The following is a 21,088-nucleotide window of genomic DNA, read 5'->3' as shown; positions in this document are numbered from 1 at the left end:
AGCGAGGCGAGATTACAGTTGCTTTGTTGTAGCTGGCCCAATGATGCTGAGAGCCATCTCTTCCATCGGGTTCAAGAGATGCTGGCATCCTTGTCCCCTGCCAGTTCTCTCCTGCTTCCTCTTATTGTGTGCTGCCACCTCCTTCAAGAGGGAGGGCAGAATGCCAGTATTTGTGTAGTGCTGTATTTGGCTAATGTGCTTGCCATAACTATGTGGAGACAGAAGTAGGCGTGAGGCTGGCAGTTTTTGGTTGGTGTGTGAGGGTGAAAAGAAGTATCTGGATGTTAGGTATGAGTCCTGAGTGCCAGAGTATTGATGTGTGAGTGATGGGCCTGTGGTACACTGACCAGCATGAAATTTCAGTGATGTGGTGGGTAGATGTCATTTTCAAGATTTCGTCCCTGACATTGACCAGTCATGTCCAGCCATTAGACTTCTTATGGCACTACTGCTAGGTCCTCTGGCCCAGTTGTCGGGAATTAACCTTCCTGCCCATCTGCACCCACAATCTTGAGGATGTATCTGGAGGGCCCCCTGGAGTTATGGTGTTTCTTCTCTTGTCCACCTTCACTACTAATGCTTCCAGCATTGCATCGTCATCCTGGAACCCTCTCTCTGACCTGATGTTTCCATTTCTGTTTTTTTTAATTGCAGCAATATTATTTGGTGCAGTTTCCCTTTAAGAGGGACAGGCTGCCTTTAACAGCAGAAGGCTGTTAGCAAAATGTTGCTCAGCCCCTGCAGAGGCAACCAGCAGCATTTTAGACACTTGGCCCTATGCTACAATTATGGTAATAGAGTGACAGCACCAAAGTTATGTGCTGCCCACCTCCAATATAACTGGAACAGGCAGGCTGTGAAGCATGACCCCTGTGCCTGAAAAACTGGATAAGTTAATTTTAGCCCTTGGCATTTACACTGCTTGACCACCTTATTTATCCCAGTCCTTGTTCAAAGACTCATTTTTAAAAAAAAAAACTATGAATTCATCATCAGACTAAATCATCTAGAGTTAGAAATGTAAAATATCAAAGCTGTCTTGGGGATACCAGTTTCTTAAAAATTGAATGAAAAGAATGTTGTTTGTTTCTAGTTTTTCTGAAGATTCAGCATAAGATACTGCCACTATCCTTTGATCTTTTTGTCTGCTGAGCTTGTTTCCTTTTTGCTGGAGTATTATGCAGACCTGGGAGGGGGTGGTGGTGGGGAAAGAGGTTTTTACAATCGAGTTCACTCATCAAAGAAAGCTCTAGAGAGCTTGGCAAGTAAAAGTAAATAATAGAACAAGGCTCTATGAGATAGAGAGCAAAACTGAACAGGGACATAATTCCATATTAGGATATAGATACCATCATGGGTAGAGAACAAAACAAGAGGAAGAAAAATCTCCCTTGGGCTCCTGAGGTCTGCTGTCCTGGAAATGTTTCAAGTGGGTGATACAAGAATGCTCACATTCCTTTTTTTTAAATTCCTGCTGGCAGAATGTGTGTTTGAGAAGAGGGCTGGAGTTTATTTTTTATTGATGGAACAGGGAAAGCTGTTGTGTTTAATTGTGCTTAAAATGAAATCTGATTCAGCTCAATATTCTGTGTACTTCAAAATGCTGTACTATAACTTAACTCCTCTCCAAAATGTGTTTAACTAGTCTTAATTTGAAATATTTCACTCTAATTGAAATTGTTGGGAGGGTGGTGGTGGTGGTGGGTGGGGGGTGGAGAAAAGGCCCTGTTATCGTTTGATCTAATTGATGGATACTATTTTGTTTAAGCCAACTCACCAATGACCCCAGTTTTATAAATAAGCCGGTACTTATGAAAACTAGCATAGTCCAAGTAATTTGCATGAAGTTAAACATCTGCTTCTGACAACTTTAGTTTTAAAATTGGAAACAAACGTATTAAACCTACATACACACAAACTCTCCCTAGCATTGTCTCCATCCCTCTCCCTGACAACTCTTGAGGCTGAATCAAACTGTTAGTAACCTTGGTGTTAAACATGATCATAAGATGAGCTCCCTTCTCCATATCCACTCCAGCAACAAGACTGTCTGTCTACTTTCACGTCCATCACATCTGCTGACTCTGCTCCTGCCTCGGGTGATCTTCTAAAATCATCATCACGTTTTTTTAAACCTTTTAACTTGATTATTCCAATGCTCTCCTTCACCTTTCATAAACTTGAGCTCATCCATAACTCAGCTGCTCATTACCCTAACTTGCACCAAGTCTTGTTCACCCATATCTCCTTCTGGCCTATATTCTGTTTTGTTGTGTGTTTGAGGTCCAGACAGGGGTTTTGGGGATTGTCTATTCTCCCAAGTATGCTGCTTAAGCCTGTAGTTTCTCAAAACTATTACTCTTTATTTATAGTAAGTATTTACACATTTGGACCTCTACGCAAGGTTGGAGCTTCTCCTTCTTCTAGATCTCCCTTTCTTCTCAGCCATGTGGTCTGACATCATTATTACATCAGCATTCTGTATGCTTCTGATGTTAACCCTTGACTCTGCATCTCCCCCTGCCCCTCCCCCCTCCAAGTCTTTAACCCTATCATATTTGCATCCTTCTCCCCACCCCCAAGTCTAAGACTTCACAGGGTTAGCCTCTGAGGTGCCTTGACCAATCTCCCTGATCTCGTTCTGATCTCCTTTTGAGGTCAAGGATTTTCCGTAGTCTCCCTTCTGTCGGTGTGAGTGTTCTTCTCCTGGGCGGCTGTAGAGCTTGTAGTAAGTATTTCTTCTTCTTCAGGGTCTGAATAGTAAGCTCAAGTTTCTATTAGCTTTCTCTCCAAAGATAATAAGGCACTGTGGTTCCTCCTTATGATACCCTGGTCTGTCTCAATCCTGTATGATCTGGTTGCAGAGCTTTTTTCAATTATTGTGCCTGCCTTCTATTGGTCTCAGACCCGTGTTCTGTCTCCGGGCTTCAGCAATGGTAACTGCCGTGCTCTGTGACTGTGATTAAAGTTCCGATCCTGGTTGCTTCTCTGTTCTCCCTCGCACTGTTTTACCTATTAGTGGTCGTTCATGGTGATATTTGGTTTGAGTTTTGTTCTAGAGATGGAAGCTGTGTTCTCAATCTCCTACCCATTAATAACTTTGCCGAGAAGTTATTTTGTAGTGGTGATGTTCGGTAACTCAAAAGAACTAGATTAAGGTCTTCATTTTTTTTCAACAAAGGTTCATACCCCTCTCTCAGCTTCTCCATTTGCTTGAGGATAGTTAGGTGAACTGGTTACATGAACAAAGCCATGTTCATTTGCGAAATTGTAGAATAGTTCATTAGCAAATTGAAGTCCGTTGTCAGACGCTATGATGTCCGGGATGCTATGTGTTGCACATATTCTCTTGGGGGATTGGATGACTGCTTCTGCTGTGGTACTATGCAATCTGTTTACTTCAATCCACTGTGAATAGTAATTAATGGCAATAAGGAAGGTTTACCCCTAAATTCAAATAAGTCAATTCCCAGATGCTGCCACGGCATGGGAATGTAGAAGTAATAATGGTTCTTTTTGTTCTCGGCTGTTTACGACACAAGTAAGACAGCTAGCTAGAAATCGTTTCTCATATAAAGCCAGTAATGCCTAACCACCATACTGCTGTGCTTCCACACATTTCACTATTCATAGATGACCTCGGTGAAGTCTTTGAAGAATATCATGCTGAAGTGCTCACAGTATGACGATTCTGTCATTGAAAACTAGTAAATCATCAATGACCGTGAGGTGTTGGGAGTGTCCAAAGTACTGCCGTAGTATCGGATTAGTGGGACTATTGTCTGGCCATTCTTCCATACGATATTCTTGGGCTTGGAGTCATTCTTCATCTCATTGCTAAGCTTGTTTTATTTTTGAAATTTTTTGTAGTAGCTAGTAAGTGCTGAGCAATTAAGAATGTATAAGCTTCAACCTCCTCGATGAAGTATTAGTCCTACTGCTTGGTTCCTTCTGATGGTATTCATGACAGTGTGTATGTCAATATTTTGATACTTCTCTTGCACATACTCTGATGATTATATCTCTTCGAACTTGATCTGAAATGCTGGATCCTGGGTGACATCTTTGCAATTTCTTTCATGTTTAGAATGTTGACTGGTGGCTTATGATCTGTTTCAACTTTGAAATGCAATTCCATAACATAGTCTGAAAATTTTTTGCACGCCCATGTTGCTGCTAATGCTGCTGGTTCTATTGTGGCGTATCGTTTTGTTTCTGTTAGTGACATAGAGGCATAGTAGACTGGTTTATGCTTGCCATCTCTCTGCACTTGAAATAAAACTGTGCCCTCCCAGACCTTTAGATGATGCATCTGCTGCTACTATGCTTGGAAATTTTGGGTCATAATGTGCCACAATTTCGGACAAGATTAAAAGTTGTTTAATCCTTTCAAAAGCATTTTGCTGGTCTACATTTAAGCACCACTGTTGACCCTGTCTCAACAGCTGTTTCAAGGGCTAATTGACCTCTGCTAAATTTAGTAGGAACTTGCCTACTTGGTTGACCATCCCAAGGAATCTTTGAAGCTCAGTTATGTTTCTGGGTTGTGGAAATTCTCTGATTACTCTCGATTTTTTTGTGGATCAACTGTGATTCCAGTGGCATGTACTATGTGACCTAGAAACCTGATCATAGGTTTGGTGAACTGACATTTTTCATTCAATGTCAGGCCTGCAACCCGTAAGACACTCAGGACTGCTCTGACTCTGCGATCATGCTCTTCTCTCGTGGAGCCACGTTTGTCATCCATACATATTCCTCCAAGCTTTCTAGAGTGTGAGATGTCATTCTCTGGAAAATTTCAGGAGTGGACCTTATTCCAAAGGGCAATCTATTATATCTATATATCAATACATCAATAATAATCAATAATAATATATCAATAATGACCAAATGCCATTATAAACGTGGCCCACAAGCTGGATCCTTTGTCCAGAGGCAACTATCAAAATCCACTGTTCACATCCAGTTTGGTAAATAGAGTACTCTTGGCTAGTTTGACAAGGTTCTCATCCACTGAGTCCATCAGGTGGATCTCACATTCCACTGATTTGTTTAGTTGAGTTAAATCCATGCAGATTCTTATGAAGCCATTTGGCTTTGGGCTGTAACCATTCCTGAACACTATTTTGTTGGTATGGTGACTGGTGAGATAACCCCTTGACTTTGCCCAAGAGTACTCAGTGTAAAGAGGCAAACTGATTTAGCACCAGCTCATAGGGTGATATGGTGCTCAGCCTTTAACTTCCCTAGCCCCATAAACAATTTTGGAAATTCATTTCAAAATGTACTGCTGTAGTTCTCATCAGCAACTTTGTCCATTTTCTAGATTAATTTCAGTTTTAGGCATGCCTTTCTGCTTGGTAGAGACCACTCTTGATTTTGAATGACACAGAGAAGCTCGAGGATTTCTTGGTCTTTATATTTCAGTTTTGCCATGATTTGGCCTTTCACTTTTAAAGTTATCTCCCAGGACCCTGTAATTTGATAGATGAGGGTTGCAATGTAATCTGTTTGAGCCATTTGACTTCATTTGATAAAACAGAAACCCTTGCTCCCGTGTCTAGTTTAAACCTTGTGGGATGCCCATCCACTTCGAGTTTAATACTCCAATACTTGTTTTCAGTATCATTTACCTCCCCCAGGGAGGCTAGTTCCTTGGCTTGAGGTTCTTTCACTTCTTGTACGTGGCTTTATTTTAACATTTTCTCCCTCCTTTTTACAGGTTGTCAGCATTTTTTAACGACAAACAATTTAGAAATGGTCTATGTTGCCACAGTTGTGGCACTCTGATCCCCCAGTGGACATTCTTCTCACTTGTGTGGTTTGTTCCCGCCACACTGAAGACAGACATTTCAAAATGGTGGCTGGTATGCTTTTCCCCATTTTGGCGGGCTTAGGCTTTGGCACGCTTTCTCTTTCTTATGGCCTATAAACAGAACTCACTCGAGAAAAAATGCCTGATTCTGTTCCCTGACTTTTGTTTGTCTCACAATCTGCACTGTTTTCACTAGCTTTTAAATGCATCCTTGTCTGTAAGAGATCCGATAATGCTTTGACTAGGACCCCAACTACGCTTCTGTTGTGAATCAGCTTATCCTTTAAGATTCCATAATTGCTCGGGGAACGATCTGACAGGATCCACCATCTCCTTTTCCCGCAGGGCCTCTAGGACGTATGTGCTGACCACTGCCTGATGGACTTGTGGTCAAAGGTGTTTCTCTGCATATGTTGTTCCACGAGGGACAGGTGGTATGGCATGGTCTAACTACTTGGAGCGTTTGTGGCAGCGTGGCCAGACCCATGCTTCGCAACACCGAGAACAGGTGGAACCCCAGCACGTAGTGACACTTGGTGTTTGCGTACCGAGGGTCTATGCACAGTTAATGCAGCCACATACAAAGGTGGCCACCAGGATGAGGGCGTAGCAAGGACTTGCGATGTTGGGCAAGATTTTTCCCCCTTTATCTAGAGGTTTGTACATTGTGTCTCTGCGAACACGGTCCATTTTCAACCTCCAGATAAAGCGGAAGATGGCTCGGGTGATTGCTATAGTGTAGGAGTGAGGAATGGTCAGACCTGCGCCACGTACAGCAACACCGAGAGTGCCTCACACCTGATGACCAGGATCTTGCCCGCAACGGAGAGGGAGCGTTGCTTTCACATGCCCAGTTTTTTTTCACCATGTCTACTCACTCCTTCCAGTTTCCAACGCATGCCCTGGTCCCCCCGATTCATATCCCCAGCACCTTAAGGCAGTCTGACCTGACGTAAAGGGGACAAAGGATCGATCAGCCATTCATGGGATGTGGGCGTCGCTGGCTAGGCTAGCATTTATTGCCTTGTTCAGAGGGCATTTAAGAGTCAACCACATTGCTGTGGGTCTGGGTCACATATAGGCCAGACCAGGTAAGGACAGCAGATTTCCTTCCCTAAAGGGTGTTAGTGAACCAAATGGGCTTTTACAACAATCGACAATGGTTTCATGGTCATCATTAGACTTTTAATTCCAGATTTTTATTTAATTTAAATTCCACCATCTGCCGTGGTGGGATTCTGGATCTCTGGATTCTAGTCCAACGACAATACCCCTACGCCATCGCCTCCCCCTGCCATTTTGGTCATCTGAACTGATCTCTCCTCAATGTCAAATTTTTTTTTGTTGATGTTCCTGTGAAGTGCCTTGGTACATTTTACTACTTTAAAGTAGCCATATAAATGCAAGTTGTTGTTGTTGTTTTATAAAGCTGTTAAGCTGCAGTTGCCTAAATGACTAGAAAAAGACACAGAAAAGAAGGAAAAGTGGGAGGAGAAAGCATGAATTGAACAAGAAGAAAAGATGTGTACGATGGTGTTTATGTTTTTAGATGAGTTTAGAAAATCCTATGGAAAGGATAAACTGCAAAAGTTGGAAATATAAGGCAGATCAATCAACAATTTTTTAAAAAGCAATTTGTATTTTCTCATTACAACTGTTGACTGCTATGTATTTCGAACATTTTATTTTTATTTCCTGGTGTATAAATTAGGAAGTGCAAAATGGACAATGGTGAATCAGCGACATTTTTGACTTCATCAAACATAAGAAAATCGTATGAAGTGTCAATGGGCTGTAGATTTGCTGTTGCTATCCGACCCAAGATGGATTTAACCACCCCCCCACCCTCACCTCAGTATTTTCAGTGGCCTAGTACTGCTTTCAGGTTAACATAGAATGGTTACAACACAAGTGGCCATTTGGCCCATCTGGTCTCTTCTTGCCCTCTGAGAAAGCAATTCACCAAGTGCCGCTCCATTGCCTTTGCCTGCAGCTCTGCAAACTTTTCCTTTTCAGATAATCATCCAATTCCCTTTTGAATGCCTCAATTGATCCTGCCTCCACCACACTCTCAGGCAGTGAAATCCAGATCATAACCACTTGCTGTGTGAAAAAGTTTCTCCTCATGTCACCATTGCTTCTTTTGCCAATTATTTTAAATCTGCCTTGGTTCTTGATCTTTCCACCAATGGGAACAGATTCTTCCTATCTGTTCAATTCCAGACCCCTCATGGTTTAGAATACTTCTATCAAATCTCCTCTCAACCTTCCCCAAGGCAAACAGTCCCAACTTTTTCAATCTTTCCAAGCAACTGAAATTCTTCATCCCTGGAACCACTTTCGTGATTCTTTTCTGCACCTTCTCTAACGCCTTCACATCCATCCTAAAGTGTGGAGCCCAAAACTGGACACACTACTCCATTTGAGACCGAACCAATGTTTTATACATGTTTGTCAAAATTTCTTTGCTTTTGTACTCTATGCTCCTATTTATAAAACCCAGGATCCTGTAAGCTTTGTTAACCACTTTCTCACCCTGTGCTGCCACCTTTAATGATTTATGCACACAACTGCCAAGTCCCCCTTTAAAAGATAAAGGCAAAATACTGCGGATGCTGGAAATCTGAAACAAAAACAAAAGATGCTGGAAAAACTCAGCAGATCTGACAGCATCTGTGGAGAGAAAGACAGAGTTAATGTTTCGAGTCCGTATGAGCTCAGTTGATTTTCTAGGCAGGTTTTCATTATGTCCATGACTCACCCAAATCTAATTTCTCTCTGACTTCCTGTTGTTTCATTGAAGTTTTCAAGTATTCTAGCTATTGTGTATTTTGCCACTGTCCATAATAGACTGGTTCACTATTGGCAATGCTCCTGTGAAAGAAATTCCCCATTTGCAGTCGAGTTCTAATGTGCACTTCAATTTAATAGGATGGTTATAGGCAAGCTGTATTGCAGTACAACTTGACCCCAATCTATGATTCGTCTTTCTGAAATGTTGGACAGTTTGCCAAGGCCACACCCGTTGGTTTTCAGAACCAGACTGTTAAAGTGCAGTTTCAACATAGCTGAAGAAAATCCATGCACTGTTTATAGTGGATCTGATCTCATTGAGACTCAATGTTAAATGTGTTGGGAAGTTTAATTAGAGCTGACTCAGAGCAGCTCCAAAGTTTTTTTTGCATACGAAGGCCATGTTCTACCATTTAATTCTTTCATGGTAGACAATATAGTTTTTGTTTTCTGTTTGAATTGTAAGTAGCTGCAAATCTAGTGACTTTTTTTATAGCTGCATTACAGTGAAACTGCAGTTGAAATTTTGCTACTATTTGTGCAAGTATTCACTGTAATTGGAGTAGCTACATTTTTATTTATCTCTAACGGAAGAGTCAAAACAAGTACAGGATTAACTTCTAGACAGAAAAGCATTGAAGAAGCGTAATGCAATTCAAGTTTAGATGGCCAGTTCATAATAAAAGTATCTAGTTTAAACATTTTACAATATAGAAAGTTAGATTAATCAAATTAACATATTTTCCTTAAAGAGACATCTAAAGAAGAAAAGATACAAATTATTAAAATTGCAGTTTTATCTAATTTTTGTCCATAATAAAAACTTATCCCTAATCTGATTATTCAGATTTGTAGTTAAGGCTAGCATGATCTCAAGTTTTGAAAGGAATTATAATTTGTATTACTTCCCAACATTTATTACTGTAAGCATGAAGAAAATCTTAAATTATGGAGCAAAATATTAATGTTTCAAGCTGTATCTCAATCTGAAAAGATAAATTAGTTGAAACCGGTAGCTGCTATAATGTGTTTCAGGAAATCTTCATACTTTATAATTCATGACTTTTGATGCATTTATATTGTAACTGGCCATGCTGTCTGCCCTCCATGAAATTATTTCTGTGACTGAATTAGAAGCAGACTGACATACTTGCTTAGTTGCATGCAAAGAGAAATAGAGATGAGGGAAGCAAGAGACATTCTTTATATGAAAAACAGTCATCACCTCAGCAGAAAGCAGTAGAGAATATCTAGTGGGGAAATTGTTGGTTTTATAGTGGAGAACAGAATTAACCTCATCTGCCTGTGATGTACCTAAATTTGTCCTAACTTCGACCGTCCCACAGTTGGCTTTATCTGAAGTTGATCCGAATATGTAATACCATCATAGCACATATGTGAGCGCTCTAGGTTTCCAGCTAACCCAATTTCCAACTGCCTGAATAAACAGGGCTTTAAACACTCTTAAACAAATAAAAGCTTCTTGCCAAATACCAAGTACATGGAAGAGGACAAATCAATGATTTATTCAGCTGTCTGATTCAGCACATTGGGCATCACAGCCAAATCCAATCTTAAGTCACTTGGTTCCCGTAGAGGCCACTGCATAGTGATCTTAAGCAGGAAGCATGGCCACATTTCCTAACCTGAACGCCAGCCAACTGAGGCTACTTGTAGTGTTCATGCTGCTGCTTTGACTGAGATCAGCTAAACTTGGCTTTTGTAAGGGAATAAACTTGGTACAGTATTTGCTTAGTGTAAATAGTTGAGCGACCCATGCATTAAATTCTGAAGCCAACCTTGATTTTCTTTAAAGGCATTTTGTCTTGTTTTTTACTGTGCACAATTGTCTATTGAACTCCAGCAGAATTCACCCTTGATAAATGTAAATGGACTGAGTTCTCATTTCAAGCAAGCTATCAAATGCTTTCATAATTTGTCTTCATTTCTACCATCCACTCCAGCCAAAAAAAGGCCTGATTACATGTACAATTTTCTTTTTACTTACCTCTCCTATTGGTTCATTGCCATATCCTGACCCTGCCTTAAGCAGCTGGGGCTATTGTTTCCACGGCACGTTTGAAATTCCAATAACATGAGATTGATGCTACTGCATCACTAAACTTAAATCATCTGTCCTACAAAAGCAAAGGTTCTGGGACATCTACCATAAAATTTAAATCTTCCAGGAAATCCATTGTAAATGCAGATGCTCGTTATTCTGTTCCTAAATTTTCCAAACTTGTACTACATTTTCTCTGGGTTGTATTGTTAGATCTGTACACTGAGTCTGGGTATGCCTTCTGCAAGATCATCATTCACACATCTGGTGCCCACCCCAAATCCCTTGTAGTCTAAAAGAGTGTTATTGTGCCATAGGTATGTATTAGATACCAATGAGAGTGTGTGTTTGTGTAGATTGTTTTGGAATTGCAGCTTACGCCCAAGAGCATTGCAGACAGCAAAGGCTATAGGCCATGGAGAACACCCTGGTTGTGGTGCTAAAGACTTGTGTGAGAGAACTGAGGATTTTCGCTGATGATTGCAGTGTTCAGTACCATTTGCAACTCCTCAGATACCAACCTAGTCCATGCTCGCATGCACAAAGATGTGAACAATATTCACTCCTTAGCGGATAAGTGGCAAGAAACATTCATGCCTACCAAGTGCCAGGCAATTAACATCTCCAATGAGAGCGAATCTAACCACCTCCCCTTAACATTCAATGGCATCACCATCACTGAATCCCCCACCATCAACACCCTGGAGGGTCACCATTGACTACAAACTTAATTGGACCCACCACATAAATACTTTTGCCGGAAGAACGGGTCAGAGGCTGGGCATTCTGTGGCGAGTAACTCACCTCCTGACTCCCAAAGCCTGACCACCATCGACAAGGCATGAGTCAGGAGTGTGATGGAATGCTCTCTGCTTGCCTGGGTGGGTACAGCACCAACATTCAAGAAGCTCAACACCATCCAGAACAAAGCAGTCATCTTGATTGCACCCCATCCACGATCCTAAACGGTCAGTCTCTCCACTGCTGGCACACAGTAGCAGCAGTGTGTGCCATCTAATAAAGATGCATTGCAGTAACTTGCCAAGGCTTCTTTGACCACCATCTCTGAAACCCATGACCTCTATCACCTAGAAGGACAGGACAATAGACACATGGGAGCACCATCACCTGCAAGTTTCTCCTACATAACCATCCTGGCTTGGAGATATCCTGTGTTCCTTCATCATTGTTAAGTCAAAATCCTGGAACTTCCTCCCTCTCCAACAGCATCATTGTACCTTCACCACAGAGACTGTAGTGGTTAAAGCACAATTGGGCTTGGACAATAAATGCTGGCTTTCCAGCAATGCCCACATCCCATAATGAATAAAATGAAATTCCAAGACTGGGTAAAGGGGGAAAGGGTGAAATGAGCTAGAAAATTAAACTTCTCTTCGTGAACAGAACCTACTTTTCTTAAATGATCTTCAGGTCTCTAGATCTTAGATTTGTTTTATTTCCTTCTGTTCTCTTTTAGCTTTTCCACACCTTGCAGACTTGCTTCTAACCCAAAGGCTTAAGAGATAAAATTAGCTTGTCTGGTCCATGTCCTCTTGTGAGATAATGTAGTCTAATTCCACTCTTCTGCTTGCTTCCCAGTTCCCTTAATTCCCTCTTCTTCAAGCAACTATCCAGTTCCTTTTGAAAAGAATTTTATGGACTTTGCTTCAACAATCAAATAAAGTTTCACATTCTAACCACTTTGTGTGTAATAACTACTCTCCAGGCTCCTGGATCTCCCAAATCTCTCATCTGTATTTTTGTATACCAGGCAGGCCTTTTAAGCACCCTAAACCAGTATGTCTGCGTGCTTGCATTGTGACATTAAAAAAATACACAATGTGAATTGAGAACTTTTTAAACTGGTATCTTATGTCTCTACTCTCTGGGCATAAATGTTTTCTGAATTGGTCAATAATAGGCCTTAAAGGGAGCAGATGCACAGGTTAGTTTATCAATGTGGGAGAGTGAAAGACGAGGCAAGTTAATTTTTTTCAAAACCTGAATCCTTTAATTCTGGCCTCTTGATTTTAATCACTCGACATTTGATGACTGCATCTTCAGCTGTCCAGGCCCTAAGCTCTGGAATATCTTAATACACCTCTCCGCATCTCTACCTTTCTTTCCTCCTTAAGACGCACCTTAAAACCTACCTCTTTGACTAAGCTTTTGCTCATCTGCCCACATATTTCCTTCCATGGCTCCATGTCATACTTTATTATGCTCCTGTTAAGTGCCTGGGATGTTTTATTTTTGAATTATTTAATCATGGGATGTGGGTGTCACTGGCTAGGCCAGCATTTGTTGCCCATCCCTAATTGTCCTTGAGAAGGTGGTGGTGAGCCACCGCCTTGAACTGCTGCAGTCCATGTCTTGTAAGTCAGTTCCTACAAGAGGGGAGTGTAGATGGTACCGTATAAAACATTGGGCCCTGGGGGCTAAGTTGGGGACCTGGGCCCAGTGTTTTAAATGGAGTTTCTCATTGTCCTTCAGATAAGCTTTAGACCTGAAAGACTGGCTTAAAAAAAATTGGAACTGTCTGTCAGCCTGATAAGTCCGAAAGCCAGCCTTTCAAGTCAGCTTCACTGATAGTTGCTGCGCTGCTGCTTCCAACCTTCGGGCAGTTTTGTGATTCCGATATTTTTGTTTGAAAAGTCCGCCAGATAACCACAAAGCTGCCCAAAGGTCAGCAGCAGCAGCGCAGCAACAGTGTTCATGGTTGAAAAATGGTAAATGAAATCTCTAAATATTTTAGAGCATTTGGATGGTAAGGGAGGGGAGGTATGGGGGAAGAGAGGAGTGGGTAAAGGGGTGAGGTTTTGGGAGGGAGGGCTTGGGAATGACGGGTATGAGGGAGGTTTGGGGAGTGGGATGGAGTGGGGGTGTTACTTTTTAAGGCTTAATACCAGGACAAACAAAGCACGGGAATACACGATGAATGGTAGGACCCTGGGAAGTACCGAGGATCAGAGGGACCTTGGTGTACATGTCCACCGGTCCCTTAAGGTAGTAGGATAGGTAGATAAGGTGGTTAAGAAGGCATATGGGATACTCGCCTTTATTAGCCAAGGCATAGAATATAAGAGCAGCGAGGTTATGCTGGAACTGTATAAAATGCTGGTTAGGCCACAGCTGGAGTATTGCGTGCTGTTCTGGAATCTGCATTATCGGAAGGATGTGATTGCACTAGAGAGAGTGCAGAAGAGATTTACAGGATGTTGCTTGGGCTGGAGAGTTTTAGTTATGAGGAGAGATTGGATAGACTGGGGTTATTTTCCCTGGAGCAGAGGAGATTGAGGGGTATAAAATTATGAGGGGCATAGATAGGGTAGACAGGAAGGAACATTTCCCCTTGGTGGAGGAATCAATAACCAGAGGATATACATTTAAGGTAAGGGGCAGGAGGTTTAGACGGGATGAGAGGAAGAATTTTTTCACCCAGAGGGTGGTGGGAATCTGGAACTCATTGCCTGAAAGGGTGGTAGAGGCAGAAACCCTCATAACATTTAAGAAGTATTTGGATGTGCACTTGCAATGCCATGGCATACAAAGCTATGGGCCTAGTGCTGGAAAATGGGACTAGAATAGTTAGGTACTTGTTTGACTGGTGCAGACTTGATGGGCTGAAGGGCCTTTTTCTGAGCTGTAGATCTCTATGACTCTATAATTAAATATTGTACACTTCTTAAAGCTCCCTTTGAAGTTAAACTGGTGTATAAATAGCAGTCTTAAATTTTCATTACGTCCTAAAGTAGACATAATTCTGATGACATGTGTTGATGTACCAGAGGCTTGAGAATCTTGAGCCTCATCAAAATAAATGTAAGAAACTAAAAAAACCGGAATTGATGCCAAACAAGTTGTTGACTCACCATCGCTCATTTTATTACTCTTGCAAAGTCTGGGAATGAAATCCCTATTTGTCACTAAGAGATTGCTTGAAGAAAAGTTTTACAAATCACTACCTCATTCTGGTTCACCCCACCCTTGGAGAAATGGGTAATGGGGTCATGGTGAATCAGTAACTTGCACATGATTCTCAGGAGTCTTTTCCATTGACTTCAATTTTGTTCTTTTGTCAATTTGCCTACTATCCCACTTTATCTTGGTGCTTTTTGAGTTTTTTTGAGGAATGAAATATCGTGATAAAGTTGTTTTGCATAGTAGATATTGAAAGGATATAGTGAGAAGCAGCAATCAACAGAGTCTTCAGATTTACTGATCAAGAAAACACAGATACAATTGTGAACCAGTCAGTCTTTGTCCTCTGATCTCTTAAAGGTTATGTCGCACAAAGACACCTGAGGACTCCAATGCTTCTCAGTAACAGTGAAGACCTATGTTGTTTAATCATTCTGCTTGGCTCAGGAGTTATTTGATCTTTCTACCCTGTGAGATTACTGATAAAATGGAATCCAATTACACCTCTTCTATGAAATAATTATATTGAATAATGTCATTCACCCAGGCAGGAGAAAGTCTTCTAATTCTTCTACAGAATGGAAAAGATCTTGTGCAGTTTATATGGGTTGAAAGAATTGAATCTTCTCCCAGATATGAATTTACTGTTACCGTGTTCATGTAGTGCAATGTGTAGAACATGTTAATGAGGGCTGAGGAAGTCACCGAAATCAGTGTTATCATCAGCACAGTATTATAAATAATTAATGGTATATTTTTCTGTTAAATTAACAATATTGCACGCTGCTGTTAAAGTAAAATTAGTATTTTCTGGTTTGTTTAATAGTCACGGGGGGAATCAGCCAATAGGTGTACAAAAACTAACACTGCATTATATCATTACTGCTTTTAATATTAATAACATATGCTGCATATATAATCAGACAATATTTGTAACTAGATGCCAACAGTGGGCGTTATCATTTTACTAGGGCCTTTCTATGATTGGTGAACCTTGAAAGGGGGAAGTAATATCATGCATGATTGGGGGTGGGGAGGGGGCGGTAGTAGTGTGGTGGAATAAGGGACCTGGAAAGAGGAGAAGCACCAGGGCCCACGATTTCTCTCCCAGGCCCTGGTGTAGGTACACCCTCAGCGTTGTTAGGAAGGGAGTTCAAGGATTTTGATCCAGCATTTACGTTAAAGGTGCTATGTAAATGTGGTGTTGATGATGACAACGACAACATACAATGCATAAAGTAAAAACAAACAGTATATTTCTGTTGGAGAGACAGGCCCGAACATGTTCCTATCAGTATGTGTATTCATGATTAAAGTTTGTGACTAGTGATGATAGTGAATACCACAACAATAAAGTCTGTCATTAGGTGCAATCTCTCCCTACCCCCACCCTGGCAAAAAAAAAAGCTGTAGCAGGAGATAGCTTTGATGCGTATCTGGTACCTGCTAGACAGGACTGGTCACGGCTTCTAAATTTTACCAAGTGAAACCACAAAAATGTCTGGCTCTGGCAGGCATAATTGCATTGACTTTCAACATAGTGTTTAGTTTAACACAGCTGCATTTTCAGGATTTATCTCTGCAACAGGAAACAATTTATCCCAGAGACTGATGGCTCAGGGTCCCCAGTGGGTAAATCTATGTAGAAACACCATTGGGACAGACAACAGGCCTCCTCTCTTTCTCACTGGTTTATGATGCTAAGGCGTTCATCATGAACTAAGTATCAAGTGACAGATAATTTGAATAGAATGCAGCACTGTCTCTGCTCCCACTGTCCAGCCTTGGGACTCTAACCATTTTCCCTTTTTAACACAATGAGCAGGGGCCTATTCTGCTAGGCACTGAAGCATAGGAGTTTTCAGTGTTTCCCTTGGATCTCTGCAAAGTGTTTACTTAAACACCCTCACTTTGAGGATTTTATGTCCTTAAGCCTATTTAAGTGTTCGTTGAAGCTATTCTTGTAAAATCTGCACAATGACTTTCAGCATATTAAAGTAAAGTAGCAACCAGCTGAATGCTGATGTTTCCAAAGCTTGTTGGCATGATTTCAGCTATCAGTATTGGATGGAGCCAGATAACCTATTTTGAGAAACGTCACCATTGTACAGTGTGCAAGCTGGCTGATTCAGTAGGATTATGGTTTCAGAAATGCCCTGGAGCGAAGGAGTTGGATTGCACAAGTATACTGTTGTCTTTGTGTGATTGTTTCCCTCTTCCATTGTGTATTTTCTTCCTCTTGACTTTTTGTCTTGTAATAAAAAGCTCAGATGTATGTAGGTCAGGCAAAGATTCATTAAAATGTTAATTGTAGTGTGTTTTGTTTCAGTTGTACGATGTTAACTGGTATGATGATCCTTCCTGTGTTGATAACACTGACCTTTCCGAGTTCCAGCTGTGAAGGTAAGGGACAGCAATTACTGCATTTTAACCCTGTTCTTGCTGAATCAAGTGGGATACTGTGCAATTTTCTATTTGTTGTGAATAGTCAGTAAATGGTCAAATATTTAGATATGTAGTTATAGAAGCAGCTGGGGTAGGCGGTGGCATAGTGGTATTGTCACTGGACTGGTAATCCAGAGACCCAGGGTAATTCTTTGGGGGCTTGGGTTCGAATCCCACCACGGCACCACCCTTTATGGAAGGAAATCCTTACCTGGTCTGGCCTACATGTGACTCCAGATCCACAGCAATGAATGCCCTCTGAAATGGCTGAGCAAGCCACTCAGTTGTACCAAACCACTAGAAAGTCAATAAGGAATGAAATCAGACAGAACACCTGGCATCGACATAGGCAAACTTGGCCCTGTTGACCGTGCAAATTCCTCTGCAGAATATAGTTTGGGTGGGGGTCTTCAATGTCCATCACCATTAACATTACTACAGACTGAGCTGGCTGAGTCCTAAAGGACATAGCTGCTAGACTGGGTGTGCAGCAGATGGTGAGAGAACCAACAAAGGAAAAACATACTTCACCTCGCCAACCTGCCTGCTGCAGATGCACCTGCCCATGGCAGCATTGGTAGGAGTGACCACCGCACAGTCCTTGTGGAAATGGAGTCTTCACGTGAAGGACACTCTCCATCGTGTTGTGTGGTACTACCACCGTGCTAAATGGGATAGATTTTGAACAGATCTAGCAACTTGAGACTGGGCATCCAGGAGGTGCTATGGGCCATCAGCAGCATCCTCAACCACAATCTGCATAGCCCGGCATTTCCCCCACTCTACCATTGTCACCAAGAAATCAACCCTGCTTCTTAGAGTGCAGTAGAGCATGCCACAAGTTCTAAGCACAGGGTCAGTGTCCTTGCTGATGTCGGGCCAGAACACTGACTCGAGCAAATTTTTTCATTCATTCATGGGATGTGTGTGTTGCTGGCTAGGCCATCCCTAACTGCCCTTGAGAAGGTGGTGGTAGGCTGCCTTCTTGACCTCTGCAGCTCATGTGCTGTAGGAATGCCCACAGTGCTGTTAGGGAGGGAGTTCCAGGATTGTGATTCCAGTGACAGTGAAGGAACGGTGATATATTTCCAAGCCAGGATATAAGTGGCTTGGAGGGGAACTTGCAGGTGATGGTGTTCCCATGTATCTGCCTTTCTTGTCCTTCTAGGTGGTAGAGGTCGCAGGTTTGAAAGCTGCTGTCGAAGGAGCCTTGGCGAGTTGCTGAAGTGCATTTTGTAGATGGTACAGGCTGCTGCCACTGTGTGTTGGTGGCAGAGGGAGTGTATGATGAAGGTGGTGGGTGGGGTGCTAATCAAGCGGGCTGCTTAGTCCTGGATGGTGTCAAGCTTCTTGAGTGTTGGAGCTGTACCCATCAGGCAAGTGGAGGGTATTCCATCATACTCCTGACTTGTGCCTTGTAGACGGTGGACAAGCTTTGGGGAGTCAGGAAATGAGTTAGTCTCTGCGGAAGTCTCAGCCTCTGACCTGTTCATGCAGTATTTATATAGCTGTTTCATCCTCTCTTCTTCCCAAGTACCCTTAGTGGAGCTGACTAAGTATGTTGGACTGCGGTGTTATTGGAATGAAGACCTGGCATCCCTGGAATAGTACTTCATTTGGATGTACCAATTTCATTCTGGTATGGCCAATACACTCCAGATCCATTGGACACCTCATGATTTTGAATATCTCTATTAAATCTCTTCTCGACCATCTATCTTCCAAGGAGAATAGTCCCAATAGCCTTCCTATGATGATTGCCTCGTACCTGCATCTGTCCTGTAATATGTTCTCCACACTGTGTCCTTTTAGTTTTTCTAGGAGGTCCTTCTGGAACACCTCAACAGGAGGAGTGGCAATAACCAACTCCATAATTTGCACAGAGTTTGGCATTAATGTCTAGGCATTCCCCGGCTTTCTGTCTCTACTGCATGAATTTCAGCCTATGTACTCTGAAATTCACTTTAATCTTAAATTGGGTTTCCAATCTTGCCCATAGCTTCGCTGGATTCTTCTGGCCATTCTCAGACCAGACGCATTAACTCTGTACAGATCATCATTTCCAATGATGATCCTGATCTTTATAGCTTGCTTCTCCACATCCACAACCTCCTGGTTTTGGAAACATAGTTCAATACTCTGTCTAAATGGTTTGAACTCTTCGTGGGACATTTGGATACATTCCGGTCCATCTCTGAAAAACTTGCGGCCATTGCCTCGGCCTTCTGTTCTTTATTCCCCGAAGGAACAACTGTTGCTTTAAAAGCTGCAGTGAACAGCGATGGCTGCAGAGCTGAGAAGGAGCCATACCCTGAGCTGTGCTTTTAGCATGCAGGCAGAAGGGAACCTGGTGGCAGGGTTGACTAATGGCAAGCAAATGCAGCAATAGTGTGGAGGATTACGTGCCAAAACTGCTGAACTGTGCAGCTGAAACTGCCGTTGATTTTTTGTTTGGCTCTAGCAAAACCAAGAGTGCTCTTGGTTACACTATTCACACAGTCGCTCTCTGATTGTGAAAATGTTGATCCAACTGCAGTGCTTCAGGCAGGGCTTCTGATTCAAATTACTTTCAGCTGCTGCTCACTGCTGTCGGCTCACTTCTACTCACTACTACTGCCATCTAATGATACAATCCCAGCTGAGGTTGCTCCTGCACAAACCTGATCCCAGCCCAGAGTGGAACCTGAACCTAGTTTGATAGATCACAACTTTTAGTTTGTTTGTTTAGATATGTGGAGAGTGGCCACTGAACAGAACCACTGGAGTCAGCTAATGAATGTTTAACAAAAGAATAAAACATTTATTTAACAAGAAAACATGAACTATATTACAATACTCCTTCACCCACACTTATACCTTTACAGATTTGTAAGGATAACGCAAGTCACAAAAAACTATCTTATACTTTAATGTGCACAGTAAGTACACAGTCCATGTAAACCAGTAGGTAACCTGTGGTCAGACACACCACAATCAGCTGTAGCGGTATCAAACTGCTACAAAGTCACTAAAAAGGAATGAAACTGCTTGGACCACTTGGCATCAACCTAGGCACCAGAAACGACAACGGCAATCTCAGTCCTATAGACCCTGCAAAGTCCTCACTAACATCTGGGGGCTAGTGCCAAAATTGGGGGAAGCTGTCTCAGACTAGTCAAGCAACACCCAACGTAGTCATTCTCACGGAATCATAACCTTGCAGATAATATCCCAGAAACCACCATCACCATCCCTGGGTATGTCCTGTCCCACCAGCAGGAAAGGCCCAGCAGAGGTGGCAGCACAGTGGTATACAGTCAGGAGGGAGTTGTCCTGGGAGTCCTCAACATCGACTCCAGATCCCATGAAGTCTCATGGCATCAGATCAAACGTGGGCAAGGAAACCTCCTGCTGATTACCATGTACTGCACCCTACCCCACTCAGCTGATGAATCAGTGCTCCTCCATGTTGAACATCGCTTTGGAGGGAGCACTGAGGGTGGCAAGAGCGCAGAATGTACTCTGGGTGGGGGACTTCAGTGTCCATCATCAAAAGTGGCGTGGTAGCACCACTACTGATCGAGCTGGCCGAATCCTAAATGACATAGCTGCTAGACCGGGTCTGCGGCAGGTGGTGAGGGAACCAACAAGAGGGAAAAACATACTTGACCTCATCCTCACCAATCTGCCTGTCGCAGTTGCATCTGTCCGTGACAGTATTGGTAGAAGTGACCACCGCACAGTCATTGTGGAGATGATGTCCCACCTTCACATTGAGGATACTCTCCATCGTGTTGTGTGGCTCTACCACTGTGCTAAATGGGATAGATTTTGAACAGATCTAGCACTTAAAGACTGGGCATCCATGAGGCACTGTAGGCCATCAGCAGCAGCAGAATTGTACTCGAGCACAATCTGTAACCTCATGGCCCGGCATATTCCCCACTCAACCATTACCATCAAGCCAGGGGATCAAACCTTGTTCAATGAAGAGTGCAGAAGGGCATGCCAGGAGCAGCACAAGGCATACCTAAAACTGAGATGTCAACCTGGTGAAGCTATAATACAGG

The 21,088-nt window shown here is 42.4% G+C and overlaps 1 protein-coding gene across 8 annotated transcripts in view; it reads left to right on the top strand.

Moving 5' to 3' along the window:
* Nucleotides 1-21,088, top strand: part of LOC144686683 (activin receptor type-1-like) — a 134,086-nt gene that overhangs the window by 36,991 nt on the left and 76,007 nt on the right. For 6 of the 8 annotated variants that reach the window (XM_078552211.1, XM_078552218.1, XM_078552212.1 and 3 more), the window contains one exon: nucleotides 16,924-16,997. The exons of 1 other annotated variant lie outside the window; for it this stretch is intronic. In XM_078552211.1, coding sequence (XP_078408337.1) covers nucleotides 16,924-16,997 — 74 coding nt within the window. Of the gene's footprint in view, nucleotides 1-16,718; nucleotides 16,778-16,923; nucleotides 16,998-21,088 lie in introns of those variants that run through there. One more of the 8 variants, XM_078552210.1, reaches the window with a different exon arrangement.

The sequence above is a fragment of the Cetorhinus maximus genome, chromosome 11 (genome assembly GCF_964194155.1).
Source record: "Cetorhinus maximus chromosome 11, sCetMax3.hap1.1, whole genome shotgun sequence".
NCBI lineage: Eukaryota > Metazoa > Chordata > Chondrichthyes > Lamniformes > Cetorhinidae > Cetorhinus > Cetorhinus maximus.
This window is presented reverse-complemented; position numbering and strand designations above follow the sequence as displayed.